Here is an 18,409-nt window from a genome sequence, read left to right as displayed (position 1 = left end):
ATGTGTGTGTGTGTGTGTGTGTGTGTGTGGGTATATATTGACTTGATTACATCAAGAAGACGTCAGTTTTACTTTTAACCGCAAATGTTCTGCATATTTCATTGCACAATTCTGCATTCAGGAGGAGCTCTCCCCACCGAAAAAGATGCATGCATGCGCCTAAGCAATGTTCAATACCACTCTAATCATTTACACAGATACGATTTTTGTGAATTAAGGGTTCATGACCACCTCTGCACATGCATGCTATTAATTTCCCGTCCCTCAAGAGTCGACTGAAAGACGAGTTGCTGTGTGGCAGTCGAGATATCAGACTTATTCATGGTTCTAAATGCCATGTTATTGAAGCAAGATTAAACAATTCCGGGCATACAGTTGATTTCTTACATTTTGAGAATAACGGTAGTCAGTTTAGGACAATGGATTAACAAAAAGTATAGAATACAGGCATGATAAGGAGTAGAACTTCTGAATCTTGTATGTACCACAACGTGTTTTAAGGAAGAAAGAAGAAAAGGAGAAAAGAAAAAAGAAATCCCATTTATCCATTAAGAAAATGTAAATCCAAATCCATACATGAAGAATAACAATGAGAAAAGTGAGCCAATATCAGCAGGTCAGTGTTCAATCAAACAAGGCGACCTGCAACCTATTTTCCAAGCAAACGACGGCCGCGCTGATTAGCACCTCTAACACGGGAATTTAGTTCATCCACATCGTCCTGGACATGATCCAGAGCTTTGGTTTGCCTGCAGTTATAGCGGAATGGTTAAGTTCATAGAGCATTAACCTGAGAATAAATTATATAAGTAATTGATGGCTCAAGCCACATAATTTTTCCATAAAGTGCTTCTGCTTAGACAAATAGAGACGCACAGTAGAAATTCTTAGAACCACTCTGCCAAGAAGGGGGGCAAATCAAATAACAACAAAAATTTAAACCTATAAAACCAACCTTTCAATTTCACTCCCCATGTCGACAGCCATATCCTTGAGTTCTCCCAATAGATTGCTCAAATCTGAGAGTGCGTCATCTTGTTTTGTCTTCTCCATCTGTTTAGCATTATCACCAAGAAAAAAAAGATAATTAAATTGCAGTAGCAGATGAATAAACATTGTTGGTTGTAGCCTTACATATTGGGTAGACACTCAAATAAAATACAAGAAGTTGACTTCTATTGCAGGAGTAGAAACTAAAACAGTATAATAGAACATGATATCCGACAGACTGAAAGGAAAGGGAAGATGTTTCCAATTGATCTGAATAAAAACGATTGCCCAGAAAGAAAATCGGGAAGTGTTTTAAGGAAAATATAGTCTCAAGTGTTGCAAAGTCTCTCCATTACAACCCAGATTGTCTAATGGAAAAGAATAAATGAATAATATGTTAAAAATAGTTAATGGTTGTTATTTAATAAAATAATTGCCTGCGATGGACAGTGATCAAATAACACAATACGATTCCATAGATTTAACACATGCATTTATTCTTGTAGTTTTAGTACATATTGCGGATAAAGTAAAAAAAAAAACACAAACCTCAACTTTCTGGTATGCATTAGTGGGCTCAGGCGGAGGGGTTCTTGTGCTTGTCCGGCCCTTAGGTGCAGCATTCAGTCCCAACTTCTCCCTCTGCTCCAAGTGATTACCTCTCCTTTTGGGCGAGTCATCTATAAAACAAATCAAAATAATCACAAATACGTTTAAAGGATGAATTATGAAGTAGGGGAGATCTATAATTTCAAGTGGTTGCAACTTGCAACTTTAGCACCCCAGTTTTGACTTCTAAGAAGCTTGTCAATCAAGAAAAGGGGGGAAAGGAAAAGGAGAAAAACCAATACAGCTCATCTTAACCTCATTTTCTGCCTATAAGGTTTTATGGCTCTTAACCAACATTTAAATTTTGAAAATAAATAATATCAATCGCTGGAAAATATGCAAAGAGAAACCACCTCTTGTGATAACAGGGCCGGTAATTGGACGATTCTTCTTTGGCTTCCAAGTTCTGGAGAAAATGCCTCCAAGACTCCCAAGAAGCTTTTCTCCCTGAAACCAGAATAGAAACAACCATCAAAAGTGTTCCTTCTACTCCATTAACTGAACAGATAATAAGAAATCCATAAAAATAACAGCAACACCTCAATGGATGATAAGTAATTGCAAAGCCACAAGAAATAATAATCCGAGGATGAAAGAGGAATGGTGGAATATTACACCATTGGCACCCCCTTTCAAGTTCTATATATCAATATCCTTAACTGAAAATATTAATGATCAACTTACAGAGATCCATAAAGAACTCCATAAAAATTTAATAAAAGTAAATCTCACATCAAGTAAAAGAAAGATATGGGAACAGCATCCAGCATAGAAGCATCAATGAATAAGACTTCCTAGACTGAGAAATTGAACTATGATAATCACACTCAATCTAACACCAGGAAGTGTATAGTATTAAGTAAGAGAATCTCATTGAGAGGCCAATACCACTTTTCATATATATATACCCTTTTTACCCTTTTGAATATGCTTATTGCCAAGATTCAAATCATACCCGACTAAGATCGTGATCCATCTCAACAGCCACATTATGGGTCCTGTACATTTGCTCCCCCTGCTGATGCAAGGTGATCATAGTCTTAGTTGCGTCCTCTCTGATTTCCTCTGCAATCTTCAGGCAGCCATTGACTGCCTTTGTAGTCTCCTCAGCCTTGTATACGGCGTAGTTCTCCAATTCTTGCACTGATTGGTTTTCTACGCCTCCTGAGTCGCGGAAATCATTCTTGTAGTTATTTCTTGCAGATGAAGTGAGGGCATATGAAGATGATGAAGATGTCCCTTTTTCCTCATCATCATCAAATGGGTTGGCACCAAAATTTGGTGTAGTCAGATTGGGTTCTGGGGAAGTTTTCCTTGAAGTTTTAAGAGTTTGCTTACGGTCCAATTCATCATCAGAATCAAAAGGGTTAGAACGAGGAGGATCAGGATACTGTGGGTCAACCTTGTTGTGCTTACCAAGATGTAAGGGAGATTTCTTTAAACCAAACATTCTCTCAAATCAAAAAGTGCAGAGACTGATAAGAATAAAATTCCTACAGAAAATGAAGCAATGAACATGTCAGTCAGTCGGTGAATTTACTACGAATTAACACAAATAACCCAGAACACTCAATTTAAGCACATGAAAGCTCCAGTGAAGGAAAGCAGCATAGGATCTTGATTTTGAGAAAAGAATGATAGAGTATTACAAAACAACTCCACAGTTAGAAAATTCAAAGGACGAAAAGGGGGCAAAATATGTTTGCATACAACAGAAACTACCGCTAGAGAACAGAAACCATCAAAAGGAGCACTTAATATTTCAAGATGAAATTCAAAAAGGGAATAAAAAGTTTTTGTCTAAGGGATAGATAACTAAACAGTGCAAAGTTAATAAATCAAGGGCAATCTCTTTCCTTATTTTACATGATTCAAAAGAAAAAGAAAACATTAGTGAGATATTACTGTATAATTTTAAAAAATTGACATAAAAAGGATAAAATAGGAAATCATCAATCATGTTTAACAAGAAACTATATCAGAAAAGCAAAAAGACAGAAAATGACGAAACAGAAACAAACCCAAGTCTGAAAATTTTCTATTTTGAATTTTCTCGCCAACCAAACAGAAATAACGGATATGAATTCTTGAAAAAGATCAAGAGAAAAGACCATAAACCAATGAAAGGATTAACAAAAGGGCATTTCAGAAGTCAAAACTTGATGCAGGAGGACAATCAAAATCGCAAACAACAGTGAAAACAAGATTGCAAAGTTTTAAGCTTTTCCACGATGATAACAAGAAGAGCAAAAACAAAGTTCAAGAATTTAAAGAAATCCCACATAAGTGGTTGCTAATTAAGAGTACAAAGTTAAAGAAAGAAGTGAAATTAGAGACTATTTCAAAACAGCAACCAAGAAAACAAAAAGAGAAAGAGAGAATCTGGGTATTACCTGATAGTATGGTAAAAAGAAGTTGCAAAAATTGAGGACAAAGGCAATCTAAAGAATCTCTTGTTTTTAGCAAGAGAAAGAACTCTCTTTGAGATGAGATAAGAGATTTTATTATGGTTTTAGAGAGAGAAACTGAAGGATTTGATGATCGAACGCGTTCGGTTCAAAGACTGGAACCAAGTCTTGGAAGTGGAAAGGAAATTGGCAAGAAAATTGCCAAAGGGCTCTCTCTAATATCACAATGTGAAGAGCCGTTGAAATGTACTTATTTTGACTCTTTCTTTATATATAATTTTTCTAGCTTTCAATCACCATCATATGCTTCAATTATATATTTATTCATAGTGGACCAAATATTTCCTAAAAATAACTAAATGGATTTGTTTTTCTGAAATATAAAAATTGAATTTGAAATATGAAAATTAAGATAAAAGTAAAACCCAAAGATATCTATTTTAAATAAATTATGATAATTTTCTATAATCCCTTTCTTGGTTTCCATTTTCTTTTTAAAGAAACACAAAAGAAATTAAAGATATTGGTGTTTAAAGTTTTGAAATGATACAACATTGAATTCAACTCCGCTCCACTTGTCACTTTATCAGGGCTGTTTAGTGATCTTTCTTTTCTTTTTAGTGGATTTAAAAATGAAGCTCTATAGTAAATTAGTAATATGGATAATTAAAAATTTACTTTCTTGGTAGCTTTATTTTCTAGAAAAAACAAAATATTAAAAAAAATTGGACATTTTGGTAATGCCTAATGTCATCTAAAAGTATTTACTTAAAATAATAAGGAAGAAAATTGCAAAATACCAAAAAAGAGAAAAAAAAAATAAAGCAATTAAATGTATATATATAATAAGGAAGAATATATATATTTTTTCAAATGAAAATAAAAATAAAAATAAATATTATACAATTGGTCGAGTATAATGGGATTATCCATTAATTAATGATAAGAAAACAGAGTTAGAAGCTAAGAAGAAAAGTTCATATTTATAATATAAAATTAGTATGTATTTATTGAATGTAATACTTATTAATTATTTTTAGGCTCTTTTATTTTAAAAAGAAAAAGCAAAAGAAAAGAAAGCAGAGTTAGAACGTAGATTTTCCATGGAGCAACAGAAATTTCAGATTAGAGAGACCATTTCAACCAACTCAATTTGACCTCAACAAAGCCTTCCATTCTGATATTTCAGGTATGACTTTAGCACAACTGCATTTGCTTGCTTAATTAATGAATTAATTAATTCTAGAATCCATTGACAAGTCTTCTGCAAAATATCGAAAGAAAGTTATTGACACTCCGAGGTGAAATATAATATGCTGTGCGCAATATTTTCATCTTGGTAGAAATTTTTCCTCCAATTATATATATATATATTCAAGGCCAAGAAACTTCGAGGAAAGAGAACAAAGCTTTAACTTCCAAGCTTGTTTTTCTTTGGAAAAACTGAAAATGAAGCTTCAATGAAATAAGAGGTCGAGGACTGGCGACGTAAACGCATGGAGTGATAGCAAGTTCTGGCAAAATATTTAGTTTGCTGTAACAACAGGCAAGCAATGCCACATCAAAACAGTTCAGTAAAAATGACTGTTTTTGTCGACAGTTAGGAGGACAGCGAGCAGAGTTTTTAAGCACCTGGAGCTCTTCAAGGTTTTGAACTTTTCGATTTCACTGGGAATTTATAGTGAGTTTCCCAGTTCAGATAACTGCTGAAACTACTAGATAGGAATTTAATTGATTGATTTCTGCATTCGGTCCCTCTTCTGTAGGGAAACCTGCCCGGTGATAAACAAACGTAGACATATAAAGACAAGAAAATCCGAGCAAGGACTTGAGAAATTCATGACCGAAACCCAATCCCAGGGAACTGTTTCTGTCCAGGTGCAGGTAGAGCTGAAACTCATTCACAACCTTCAACGTAAATATTTTGCCTGGCTCTGTGTCGAAAGGGAGAAAAAAAACCACTGATCTGTGAATAAATGGCTAACGAGATTTGGACAAATTTATGTTTGGTAAAGTTCAATTTCTTTAATCTTTCAATAAATATCTTCCTTTTAGATCAGCTCAGGAAATAGACATGAAACATGAATCCTGGCGAGGATTCACATTTCATGTTCTGAAAAATTGACTAAAAAAACTTGGCTAATTTTGCTAATGGCATTAATTGTAGATTAGATCCTTCAGGAAAAGCAAAACTGGTTAGGGATAAACGCATCAAGTTGCAGAGCTGTATCTCAAGGACTCCTATACATCCACAAGTTCTATAGAACAAAAGTCATTCACTGGGATCTGAAGGGAAGTGTTAAGTCTAGCTGTAACGTAGCTAGCTTTCCTTTTTTTTTTTTTTTGGTCTTATTTTCTGCATGTTAGTAGCTTCATTTTCTTTTGTTAGCTTAGTTTAATTACTTAAGTTAAAGCATTGACAGTCCTATTAACCAATGCATGTAGTTTTGAAGGTTGCTTGTGACACTGTACAAGCTTTTCATCTTCTTACTTTTTCTTAGCTTAAGTTGTATATGTACTTCTGGTTTTAGTCAAGGAGATTAATAAGTTTTTCCAGCAATCTTTTCTTATCCAACTTCATTTGCTTTTTCATTTTCTTAAAGAAACTTAACAGAAAGTAATATTTTGCTGGAATGAAGTTAAGATTTCAAACTTTGGAATGGGAAGGATTTTTGGCATCAATCGAACAGAAGGAAATGTCAATCGTGTTGTAGGGAATCAGTATGCCACTCTTTACAATTTGTTTGATCCTGGTACCAAACAAGCAACTTTTCTACAGCTTTTAAATGAACATCATTCAATATTGTGCATGCTATTGTTGCAGTGGCTGCAAGTCTCCTGAATATGGATCTTCTAGGCAATTTTCAGGGAAATCAGATGTCTTTAGATTTTTGGAGTCTTCTTGTTGGAGATAGTGAGTGGAAGGGTACCATAAGCTTTGATCTCATTGTGCTACCTTTCATCCCTCTTATCCCTCGAACTCATGAAATTTACTTGGGATTATGAAGCTGAATATTGAATAAGATGCAAGCCTTAGGTGTTGAACTTGAACCAACAAGCCACCTACGATTTTGTTAGGTGTATCGGCGAGGCAGTGCTTCTTGGTTAATTTGATAACTATTGAAATTGTTGCCTGTAACTTTTAACTTGTGTCAGATGTTCACATCAAATTGCCTGTTAAAAATGGACCAGAACCAAGTTAACATATCATATATGCTAAGTCAGAAATTTTAGGTGACTTGCTTGTCTATGAATAACCTGCTTCCTCTGCCACCATAGACTTGTCTATGTATCTTATATGTTAACTTTAATTTCATTCAGATTAAGTTAATTTCAGCTTCAACAACCACTCTTTTTCCACTACAGTACTCTTCAACATGATTCAGGAGTAGGACCAGTCAAACAATGGCCCATGAAGGTTCAACTACTTGGAGCTGTTGAAAGTTCAGATTTTTTTAGCGTTGACTAGAAATTGTTAAATGGGTAGTCCTCTTTGGTTTTACAAGTTTGTTGACTCGGCCATTGCTCTACATTAAATGTGACTTCTTTAATCTGTAGCTACTGATTGTTAACTATTAAGTATATTTTTCCTGAAAATTTAATCTGTAGCCATGATTGTTAACTACACTATGTGGTTCATCTTCTGTGTTATTCTCTTCACATGTTTTTCTCTCAATTCTCATCTTTCTCTTGCGACCGAAAGAATTTCTGCAGATCAGACTCTAACGGGTGACCAAACTGTTTCCTCCGAAGGAGGGAGCTTTATACTCGGTTTCTTCAAGCCAGGTAACTCCCCATACTACTATATAGGCATTTGGTACAATATAGTGTCTGAACAGACCGTAGTTTGGGTAGCAAATAGAGAGAAACCAGTTCTTGATAAATACTCATCGGAACTAAGAATATCTAATGGTAATTTAGTTCTCGTCGATGAGTCTGGTATTGAAATATGGTCAACAAATTTAAGCCCTGTGACTTCAAATTCTGTAGAAGCTGTACTTTTTGAGGAAGGAAATCTGGTTTTAAGAAATTCTTCAGGGCCTAATTCATCGGAGCCACTATGGCAGAGTTTTGATCATCCAACTCATACGTGGCTCCCTGGTGGTAAGCTTGGATTGAATAAAATCACCAGAAAGAGCTCACGTCTTACTTCATGGAAAAACAACGATGATCCTGCACCAGGTCTCTACTCTTTAGAGATTGACCCCAATGGAGCCAGCCAATACTTTATCATTTGGAATAGGTCTAAAATTATGTGGACTAGTGGTACTTGGAACGGACAGATCTTCAGCTTAGTTCCTGAGATGAGATTGAATTATATATTTAATTTTAGTTATTTCAGCAATGCCCGTGAGAATTATTTCACCTATTCTCGGTACAATGATTCCATCGTAACTAGGTTACTGGTAGATGTCCAGGGGCAGATTCAGCAACAATCATGGTTAAAGGCCGCAAAGCAATGGAATTTGTTTTGGGCTCAACCAAGGCTACAATGCGAAGTATATGCCTACTGTGGGGCATTTGCCAGCTGCGGTTTAGAGCAGCAGCCTTTCTGCCATTGTTTGGAAGGTTTTCGTCCAAACTCAATAGACGAGTGGAACTCAGAAGTTTATACAGCTGGGTGTGTGAGGAAAACCAGTTTGCAGTGTGGGAATTCCAGTGATGCTAAAAGGAAGAGTAATAGATTTTTGGAAAGTCGCAGCAAGGGATTGCCTGGAGATTCATGGACAGTAGAAGCTGGGGATGCACAGGAATGTGAATCAACTTGCTTGAATAATTGTTCTTGCACTGCTTACGCTTATTCTGGCAGTGGCAACGATGGCGTCAATTGCTCATTTTGGTTTGAAGATCTTTTGAATATAAAACAGGTTGCAGATGAAGAAAATTATGGAAAAACTCTCTATGTCAAGCTTGCGGCTTCTGAATTTTCAAGTTATAATAATAGAAAAAGAACAGTTATCGGGGTAATAATAGGATTGGGCTCCGTGGTGATACTAGTTTTCTTTTGCATGTCTCTGTTTCTGATCCTAAGAAGAATGAGGATGGACAAACAAGGTACTCTGTACGCACACTGACAAAAATACAGCTCATTTTTCCATACTTCTTTATGTAATCCATTAAGAATTTCTGTAACATACTCTAAACAGATGAGGTATTGGGAAGTATGCCTGATATCACCAGCACTACTGCTACTACTGCAAATGGAGGAGGACACAACAATGCACAACTAGTTATATTCAGGTTTAAGAGTATATTGGCTGCTACAGATAACTTTTGTCAAGAAAATAAACTAGGAGAGGGTGGATTTGGCCCTGTCTACAAGGTATCTGCTGTAGATGAAAGTAAATTGGCCTTGTTTACAGAACTTTCTTTTTTCTTTTTTTCTTGTTTGCCTCTCATAGGTGGTTGATTTGCTTTGTTCACATTCTTTCATTAGGGGAATTTTCCTGGTGATCAAGAAGCAGCCATCAAAAGGCTTTCAAGACAATCTGGGCAAGGACTAGAGGAATTCATGAATGAGTTGAAGCTTATTGCCAATCTGCAACATAAGTATCTGGTTAGGCTCTTAGGTTGTTGTGTCGAAAGGGACGAAAAGATACTTATATACGAGTACATGGCCAATAGAAGTTTGGACAAATTTCTTTATGGTAAATTTCTATTCTCTCTCTCTCTCTCTCTCTCTAGGCATGTATATGAAATGAAAATTATGGGAAGAAAATTCATGTGGTTGTATAAAATCCTGTTTCTTAACAAGATTTTATGTTTTCAGTTACGCTATACAGTGTAGATAAAATCTAATTTTGAGCTTAATTTACAAAATTTCTCTGTTTACTTTGTGCAAAAGATGAAACTGGAATAGAGTTCATAACGAAATGTCAGAATAACATCTGCTTTCAAAGTGAACCAAACAAATCTGATATTTTATTTTTAAGGAAACATGCAAGATTCTATGTTACATACGATTGATCAAATGTTTTCTAATACTTGCTAATGGCTTCATTGATGAGATCCATCTGAAAGAGTAAAACTAGTTTGGGATAAACGCCTCAACATTGCAGAAGGTGTAGCTCAAGGACTCCTATATATCCACAAGTTCTCCAGATTGAAAGTAATTCACAGGGACCTAAAAGCAAGCAACATTTTGTTGGATGAAGCAATGAATCCCAAGATTTCAGACTTTGGAATGGCTAGGATTTTTGGCATCAATCAAACAGAAGCAAATACCAACCGGGTGATGGGGACTTAGTATGTATCATTGTTTCCTATTCACACCATAAGAACTTGGCGACAACTCATTGCTTGCTATTGTTGCAGTGGCTACATGTCTCCTGAATATGCATTTTCTGGACAATTTTCAGAGAAATCAGACGTGTTTAGCTTTGGTGTGATCCTGATAGAGATAGTGAGTGGAAGGAGGAACACAAGCTTCCATCGCAGTGGACTTTCTTTCACCCTGCTTAGTTGGGTAAGTATTAAACCTGATCATCTCTCATTCTACTCATCAAGAACTTTGAGTGTACAAAAGTCAACTGACTGTTTGAAGTTTTTTGGTTTCTAATGTCAAGGCATGGGAACTATGGAAAGAAGGGAAAGAGGCAGAGTTGATAGATGCATCAATTAGAGATACCTGTAACCTTAAAGAAGCTGTAAAGTGCATCCATGTGGGGCTGTTGTGTGTTTAGGAGGATCCCATTGACCGGCCGACGATGTCTTTGGTGGTTCTCATGTTGAGCAGTGATACTCAAACGCTCCCGACACCCAAAGAGCCTGCTTTTCTCACTCGTAGAGCTGTTGAATGTTCTACCCAAGGGCCTAATGAATGTTCCAACAATGAAGTGACAATCAGCTTGCCTGAGGGTCGATAAAGGCTGCTCTCACATTGGCATCCATCTAGTATCCAATATTATCAACACTCCCAAAGGTTATTGATTGAACGGGTTGTCGAAGTCCTTCAAAATAAATTACTGACTAACTTATAGAAATAGTGAAACCAGGTCGAATCCCAAAAGAACCAATATAGATAGCTTCTCAAAGTAAAATAAAAATGGAGAGATTTTGAATGTTTGAATCAAAATTATAAATAAATAGAAAATAATGAAGGCTGAATATTAAAGTAAATAAAAATCAATCTTGATAAATTTCCAATTTAAGAGTGTTAATTTCATCCAATTGTAATCATGATCTTAGGCTGAAATATCAATTCTTCTATTCAAGTACTTAGTCTACTTATTCGAAAAAAGCCGCAACAAATGTAATTCTCCTAATATAATTGACTCAAACACAACATCCAAATCAAAATTTACCATTAGTCAACTGGGCACGATAACGTCCATATCAACTTAATGATAGCATTAAGAATAATAAGAATGACTAAACCAACATTAATTAATTGAAATAACTGCAATTGAATTAACATTGTTCCTTTATTTCTCTAAAGCCTATCATGCAAGCTATGTAATTCGAATAAACCGTAATCACACATACACATGAGCCAGCTCCTTGCTACTTGTGTCGATCGTTAATGACAACTATGGATCACAAACTTAAAGTTTAGCAAAAGAAGATTTAATATCAAAGTTGAGTTGTTAGTTCAATCAATATCAAAAATTTATAAATAATAAAAATAAGAAATAAAGAATACTTGAATTAAAAAAGAATTCTGTTAAGCACAAAACCTCACAAAATCATAATTGGAATTTATTCACTATTAAATTAGAAATTAAAAACTTAGCCACACATGATGGAGTAAGAATTTACAAGAAAAGAATCATAGAGAATAGAAGAAGAAAAAGAATAATCTCAAAGTACTCAGCTATCCTTTACTTGGTAGAACTAGACTCTTTATATATGAAATTAAACCTAAACCATAATAAGAGAATCCTTATTAAAAAGAAATAAACTTCCTAAAGATAAGATAAAGAGTAATATAAACAAATTAAAATTCTAAATACATGGGAGAAAGTTTTTTTTATCTAGCACTTCCAAAAAAGAGAGGAAATTATATAAAAGTGGGTCCACCACAAATTTATCTTGAAAAATTCAAAACTCTTTTATGCAGGTTCCAGCAGCTGATGGATTGTAAGGTGTGGTCACGCCTTATTGAAAATGATCTTCTGCCCAAATTCTTGCTCTTCCTTCAAAAGACTTGGTTTTAAACAAGTGATGCTTTAAAATATATCTTTTGGCTCAATTTCACTAAATCCTTGATATTTCACCATCTAGATCAGAATAAACACAATTTCCATAACTAAGCACATTATCCGATCAAAATGTAATGAAATTAAATACAATAAGTATAACTATTTATGACCTATCAATTATCTCAAAAACTAGCTCAAAGCAATAAGATGCTCAATACTAGTTATATACACTGTAACAACCCTCCCTCATGCTTAGCGTGACATGCAAACAGATATTGCAGACAAAATGCTTAGCGCGACATGTAACATGCAAATGGGTCAAGTCCAAACCCATTATCGCAGATAAAAATTAGTGTGCTCTCACATTGATATCCATCTAGTATCAAATATTATCAATACTCGAAAAGATTAATGATCCCAAAAACTAGCTCAAAGGAAGATTGTTGCCTAATACTACTTATATACACTATAACAATAAAACGCTCAGGGTGATATGCAATATGCAAACGGGTCAGGTCCAAACCTATAAGACTGGTTCAGATACCATGATAAATGGATTTGGATGGAATTCATCCCAAAAAATTAGCTCAAAAAAAAAAAATGTCCAATCCACTTATATATATTATAACAGCCCAGTAACCAAACGACGTAAAATAAATACTTCTACCGGTTAACATTACTGGTGGAATAGCCACTGTGTAATACTATGTAATCCAATATATTTGAACGCAAAAATCATTTAAAAATGGAGAGGAAAAAAGAAGAAGAAAGGAAGGTATACCACAACCTATGTCAGCAGGTTTGAGGTGTCAACCTGATGAGCCGTTTACTATTTGCATAGGTGTATTTATCAGGCTAAGCTTTTCCAATATTTCAGTCCCAATTGCAACTATTTATGCTCTGAACTCGTCAATGTTGCTCAATGACTTTAGCTTCCTTTACCCTAATTAACCAGATTTCCTAATGGTATCAACATCCTGTATCCATACTATTCAGAAAATATATCATTTCCTTTATTTCTAGGTTCTTGCATTTGATAACTTTATTTTTCTTGAACTAAACTGCATAGTAGATTTGTGACATTTCGCGCACTAATTTTATAATTTAATCTCAATTTCATTATTTTCAAAGTACAATATGAAAGATCCGAGTTGAACTATAATATGCTGTGCACACAATTTTCATTTCAGCAGAAATTTTCTTTTGACATTTTGAACCCAAATGTATATATCCAAAGCCAAGAAACTTCAAGGAAAGAAAACAAAGCTGTAACTTCCAAGTTTCAATATTTTTCTTTTGAGAAATTGACAATGAAGTTTTAACGAAACAAGAGATCAGAGACTGGTTACATATAAAAGCATGGAGTAGCAGCAAGTTTTGGTAAAATATTCAGTTTGCTGTAAGAACAGTCAAACAATGGCACATCAACTGTATAATTCTGTGCATAAATAGTTAAATAAAAGACTTTTTTTGTGAACAATTAGCAGAACTGCAAGCAGAGCTTCTAAGTACCTTTTTGAAAGTCCTAAACTCTATATCCAAAATACTAGATATTTATGGACGGTCCAAAACGCAAGGGGCTAACAGAGATTTATATAAACTAAATATTTCAGTTTCAAGAGTATATTAACCGCTACTGATAGCTTTCCTGAAAGCAAATAAACTAGGAGAGGGTGGGTTTGGCTCTGTGTACAAGGTATGCACTCTAGATGGAATGAATTGGACTCGTTTGTATGGCATTTCTTTTTTTCATTTCTTGTTTGGTCTCTGCTTAGTTGATTGATCTGTGCGTTTGCCTCTTTTGTAGGGAAACCTGTCTGGTGATAAAAAGAGTAGCCATAAAAAGACTATAAGAATATGTGGGCAAGGACTTGAGGAATTCATGGACGAGCTGAAACTCATTTTCAGCCTCCAACATAGATATCCTGTTAGACTCTCAGGAATTCATAAAGTATATGCCACCCTTTACCTTGCACAAACAAGCAACTTCAGCTCTGATGCTGATGCTGCTTCGAGTTTTTTCCCCCACACTCTTCCAAATCATTCAGGAGTTAAATGAAACTCCTTGCTCAACACTTTGAAGATCAAAACAAGTATGGACAGGCTCTTCATTATAAAAGAATGCACCCATGTCGACATTACAAGGGTAAGAGTAGGGGATCTATCCCGAATCCTTCATTTGAAAACTGGATCCTCAATGGACGAGGAGCAAGATGCCTTCATATCTATAAGCCATTTATTTGGTAGTTTTAGTCTTCCAAATTTGTAGTTTAAGATATCTGATGTTGAAGTGAAGTGCAAATTAAAATGTTATAATTAAATTAGTCTTTTAAGTTAGCTTAAAATTATAATTATATATATATATATATATATACGATTCCATATCCGAATTTTGACTTTTTTTTTTCCTTTCTTAACCATGTACACACCTGAAGGGGAGAAATCCTACTCCTGGATATGTATCCGTATCTGCTACCCGCACTTGAGTCCAAGCAATAGGTATGAACAGAAAAAATATTAACTTTGCTGCGTGCTGTAAGACCAGTCAAATAATGGGCTTGAAATTCCTCGTTAAATAGTATTTCTTCAATGTATATACATATGTATGATGATAGCAAAGAGTGTTTTCAACTACTTGGAAATCTTGAAAGTCCAAATCCTTTATGGCGATGTCTATTTTGCAACAGTTAGTCGACTCAGCCATTGCTCCATATTATATGTGACTTCTTTCTTGTTTGATATTAAATACATCTTGCCTGAAAATCTTAATTTGCAACCATGATTGCTAACTGCAATAAGTGGTTCCTATTTAATCTTATTCTCGTGGCATGTTTTTCTTTCAACTCTCATTTCTCTCTTGGTGCTGATAAAATTTCTGCAAATCAGACTCTGTCGGGTGACCAAATTGTTTCCTCAGAAGGAGGAAAATTTGTACTGGGTTTCTTCAAGCCAGGTAACTCCTCAAACTACTACATAGGCATTTGGTACAATAAACTGTCTCCACAGACCATAGTTTGGGTAGCAAACAGAGAGAAACCAGTTCTTGATAAATACTCTTCGGAACTAAGAATATCTAATGGTAATTTAGTTCTCGTCAACGAGTCTGGTATTGTAATTTGGTCCACAAATTTAAGCCCTGTGACTTCAAGTTCTGCAGAAGCAGTACTTCTCCAGAAAGGAAATCTTGTCTTAAGAGATGGGAATAATTCATCAGAGCCACTATGGCAGAGTTTTGATCATCCAACTGATACGATCCTCCCTGATGGTAGGCTTGCATTCAATAAACTCAATGGAGAAAGCACACGTCTTATTTCATGGAGAAGCAACGAAGATCCTGCACCAGGCCTCTTCACTGTAGAGATGGACCCAGATGGCAACCAATACTATATCCTTTGGAATAAGTCTAAAATTATGTGGACTAGTGGTGCTTGGGACGGACAGATCTTTAGCTCAGTTCCTGAAATGAGACTGAGTTACATATTTAATTTTACTTATGTTAGCAATGACTATGAGAACTATTTCACCTATTCTCTGTACAATAATTCTATCTTATCTCGGATACTGATAAGTGTTGGAGGGCAGATTCAGCAACAATCATGGTTAGAGCCCTCAAATGAATGGTCTGTGTTTTGGTCTCAACCAAGGCTACAATGCGAAGTATATGCCTTCTGTGGGGCATTTGCGAGCTGTGGTGAGACAGACCAGCCCTTGTGCTATTGTTTGGAAGGTTTTCGTCCAAAGTCAGTAGACGCGTGGAATTCAGGGGATTACTCAGCTGGATGTGTGAGGAAAACCAGTTTGCAGTGCGGGAACTCTAGTCGTGCTGATGGGAAAAGTGACAGATTTTTGGCAAGTCGTGGCATAGAATTACCTGTAAATTCACGGACACTACCAGCTCGAGATGCACAGGTATGTGAAACAACTTGCTTGAATAACTGTCTTTGCACTGCTTATGCTTATTCTGGCAGTGGCAACAATGGTATCAATTGCTCAATTTGGTATGGAGATCTCTTGAACATACGGCAGCTTGCGGATGAGGACAGCAATGGAAAAACTCTCTATGTCAGGATTGCGGATTCTGAATTTTCAAGTTCTAATAATAAAAGCAGAAAAGTTATCGGGGTGGTAGTAGGATTGGGCTCGGTGGTGATACTAGTTTTCCTCTGTATGGCTCTGTTTCTGATCCAAAGAAGGATGAGGATCGAAAAACAAGGTACTCCCTCTACATACACTGACAAAAACACTGCTCATTTCCATGCTTCTTTATGTAATCCGTTAAGAATTTCGCTAACATATTCTAAACAGATGAGGTGTTGGGAAGTATCCCTGATATCACCAGCTCTACTACTGCAGATGGAGGAGGACAAAACAATGTCCAGCTGGTTATATTCAGCTTTAAGAGTATATTGGTTGCTACAGAGAACTTCTCTCAAGAAAATAAGCTAGGAGCGGGTGGATTTGGCCCTGTCTACAAGGTATCTCATATCTGCTCTAGATAAAAGTAAATTGGGCTTGTTATGGCACTTGCATTTTCTCTGTTTGCTTTTCTTCAGGTGATTGATTTGCATTTTGTCACATTCTTTAATTAGGGAAATTTTCCTGGTGACCAAGAAGCGGCCATTAAAAGGCTTTCAAGACAATCTGGGCAAGGATCAGAGGAATTCATGAATGAGTTGAAACTTATAGCCAATCTCCAACACAAGTATCTGGTTAGGCTCTTAGGTTGCTGTGTTGAACGAGAGGAAAAGATACTAGTATATGAGTACATGGCCAACAGAAGTTTGGACAAATTTCTTTATGGTAAATTTCTCTCTCTTTGTCTAGAAAATTTTTGGGAGACTTCAGAGCCACTCATGAAATGGATATGCAATGAGAATCTTGCGGTGAAATCTTATCTTGTTATATATACAATATCCAATTTCTTAAGCCTAAATGATTTTATGTTTTCAGTTGCTTTAAGTGCAAATTTCTATATTTGCATAGGGAAAGATAATTTTTGTAACGAAATGTCAGAATAGCATCTCCTTTCAAAGGGAACCAAAAAAACCTGATATTACATTTTTAAGGGAACATGGAACATTCCCATCCTACAAGGTTTATCAATGTTTATAATCCTTGTTTATGGCTTTAATGATTAGATCCATCTGAAAGAGTAAAACTAGTTTGGAATAAACGCCTCAACATTGCTGAAGGTGTAGCTCAAGGACTCCTATACATCCACAAGTTCTCTCGACTGAAAGTAATCCACAGGGACCTAAAAGCAAGCAATATTTTGTTGGATGAAGCAATGAATCCCAAGATTTCAGACTTTGGAATGGCTAGGATTTTTGGCATCAATCAAACAGAAGCAAACACCAACCGCGTGATGGGGACTTAGTATTTATCATTCCCTCCATTTCATTTGAACGTTAATCCACTACACCATAGAAACTTTACTACAACTCATTGCTTGCTATTGTTGCAGTGGTTACATGTCTCCTGAATATGCATTTTCTGGACAGTTTTCAGAGAAATCAGATGTGTTTAGCTTTGGTGTGATCCTGTTAGAGATAGTGAGTGGAAGGAGGAACACAAGCTTTCATCGCAGTGGACTTTCTTTCACCCTGCTTAGTTGGGTGAGTCTAAAACCTGATCATCTCTCTTTCTATTCATCAGGAACGTTGAGTGTACAGAAGTATCATTTGAAGTGTGTTGGTTTGTAATGTTTTAAGGCATGGGAACTACGGAAAGAAGGCAAAGAGGCAGAGTTGATCGATGCATCAATTAGACATACCTGTAACCCTAAAGAAGCTGTAAAGTGCATCCATGTGGGGCTGTTGTGTGTTCAGGAGGACCCGATTGACCGGCCCACAATGTCTTTGGTGGTTCTCATGTTGAGCAGTGATACTCAAACGCTCCCGACACCAAAGGAACCTGCTTTTCTCAGGCGTAGAGCTGTTGAATTTTCTACTCAAGGACCTGATGAATATTCCAACAATGAGTTGACGATCAGCTTGCCTGAGGGTCGATAGAGGCTGAATTCCCGTTGGCTTCCATCGAGTGTCCAAAATTATCAACACTGTTGAATTTACAGAGGAGGAAAAATAGCGAAGGCAAGAGCAAAATGTTGGAAACTCTAGCTTCTTCTTATTGCAACTTGTTCTCATTAACAACATAAGTACATTGTGCTTTTCTTACAGTGATTAAAGTAAAACAACTAACACAAGTTAGCCAGCTAAGCAAAAGTAATCTAGCACACTCTGGTGCATGATGTGCTTTTAA

General features: G+C 35.9%; 3 protein-coding genes across 14 annotated transcripts; 2 read left to right on the top strand and 1 right to left on the bottom strand.

The window, feature by feature from the left end:
• Nucleotides 1-519: 519 nt before the first annotated feature.
• Nucleotides 520-4,254, bottom strand: LOC8284469 (SNAP25 homologous protein SNAP33). Its single transcript, XM_002514648.4, has 6 exons — nucleotides 3,993-4,254; nucleotides 2,555-3,092; nucleotides 1,953-2,046; nucleotides 1,540-1,670; nucleotides 956-1,053; nucleotides 520-749 (listed from the first exon to the last, which is right to left on the bottom strand). Exons 2-6 carry the CDS (start codon nucleotides 3,047-3,049, stop codon nucleotides 650-652), a joined length of 918 nt encoding a protein of 305 aa, XP_002514694.1. The 5' UTR covers nucleotides 3,050-3,092; nucleotides 3,993-4,254; the 3' UTR covers nucleotides 520-649.
• Nucleotides 4,255-5,150: 896 nt separating this feature from the next.
• LOC8284468 (G-type lectin S-receptor-like serine/threonine-protein kinase At2g19130) lies at nucleotides 5,151-10,990 on the top strand. Of its 3 annotated transcripts, none has more exons than XR_007215390.1 (7): nucleotides 5,151-6,016; nucleotides 6,180-9,062; nucleotides 9,155-9,330; nucleotides 9,445-9,655; nucleotides 10,016-10,253; nucleotides 10,367-10,473; nucleotides 10,574-10,590. XR_007215390.1 is itself a non-coding variant. In XM_025156552.2 (7 exons), exons 2-7 carry the CDS (start codon nucleotides 7,619-7,621, stop codon nucleotides 10,564-10,566), a joined length of 2,235 nt encoding a protein of 744 aa, XP_025012320.1. In that variant the 5' UTR covers nucleotides 5,230-6,016; nucleotides 6,180-7,618; the 3' UTR covers nucleotides 10,567-10,676. The 3 variants fall into 3 exon arrangements, 2 of the variants coding, with proteins under 2 accessions (XP_025012320.1, XP_015571971.2); XM_025156552.2 differs by having other exon boundaries at nucleotides 5,230-6,016; nucleotides 10,323-10,473; nucleotides 10,552-10,676; XM_015716485.3 differs by lacking the exon at nucleotides 5,151-6,016 and having other exon boundaries at nucleotides 6,388-9,062; nucleotides 10,323-10,473; nucleotides 10,574-10,990.
• Nucleotides 10,991-13,607: 2,617 nt separating this feature from the next.
• LOC8284466 (cysteine-rich receptor-like protein kinase 44) lies at nucleotides 13,608-18,409 on the top strand. Of its 10 annotated transcripts, XM_048373472.1 has the most exons (9): nucleotides 13,608-14,294; nucleotides 14,584-14,647; nucleotides 15,035-15,101; nucleotides 15,418-16,361; nucleotides 16,454-16,623; nucleotides 16,738-16,948; nucleotides 17,287-17,524; nucleotides 17,613-17,763; nucleotides 17,860-18,409. In XM_048373472.1, the coding sequence occupies exons 4-9, from the start codon at nucleotides 15,509-15,511 to the stop codon at nucleotides 18,157-18,159; spliced, it is 1,923 nt and encodes a 640-aa protein (XP_048229429.1). In that variant the 5' UTR covers nucleotides 13,608-14,294; nucleotides 14,584-14,647; nucleotides 15,035-15,101; nucleotides 15,418-15,508; the 3' UTR covers nucleotides 18,160-18,409. The 10 variants fall into 10 exon arrangements, with proteins under 10 accessions (XP_048229429.1, XP_048229425.1, XP_048229426.1 ...); XM_048373468.1 differs by having other exon boundaries at nucleotides 13,608-13,844; nucleotides 13,956-14,294; nucleotides 14,584-16,361; XM_048373469.1 differs by lacking the exon at nucleotides 14,584-14,647 and having other exon boundaries at nucleotides 15,306-16,361.

Source organism: Ricinus communis, chromosome 4 (assembly GCF_019578655.1).
Source record: "Ricinus communis isolate WT05 ecotype wild-type chromosome 4, ASM1957865v1, whole genome shotgun sequence".
Lineage (NCBI taxonomy): Eukaryota > Viridiplantae > Streptophyta > Magnoliopsida > Malpighiales > Euphorbiaceae > Ricinus > Ricinus communis.
Note: the sequence above shows the minus strand (reverse complement) of the source record. Positions and strands in the feature narration are given on the sequence as shown.

Coding starts and splice junctions, on each gene's coding strand:
- LOC8284469 (XM_002514648.4), bottom strand. CDS start 3,049: ATGTTTGGTTTAAAGAAATCTCCCTTACATCTTGGTAAGCACAACAAG. Junction 2,047..2,554: donor TGGATCACGATCTTAGTCGG/GTATGATTTGAA, acceptor TTCTGGTTTCAG/GGAGAAAAGCTTCTTGGGAG. Junction 1,054..1,539: donor ATGCATACCAGAAAGTTGAG/GTTTGTGTTTTT, acceptor AATGCTAAACAG/ATGGAGAAGACAAAACAAGA.
- LOC8284468 (XM_015716485.3), top strand. CDS start 7,619: ATGATTGTTAACTACACTATGTGGTTCATCTTCTGTGTTATTCTCTTC. Junction 9,063..9,154: donor AATGAGGATGGACAAACAAG/GTACTCTGTACG, acceptor TACTCTAAACAG/ATGAGGTATTGGGAAGTATG. Junction 9,656..10,015: donor TTTGGACAAATTTCTTTATG/GTAAATTTCTAT, acceptor TTCATTGATGAG/ATCCATCTGAAAGAGTAAAA.
- LOC8284466 (XM_048373468.1), top strand. CDS start 14,927: ATGATTGCTAACTGCAATAAGTGGTTCCTATTTAATCTTATTCTCGTG. Junction 16,949..17,286: donor TTTGGACAAATTTCTTTATG/GTAAATTTCTCT, acceptor TTTAATGATTAG/ATCCATCTGAAAGAGTAAAA. Junction 17,525..17,612: donor AACCGCGTGATGGGGACTTA/GTATTTATCATT, acceptor CTATTGTTGCAG/TGGTTACATGTCTCCTGAAT.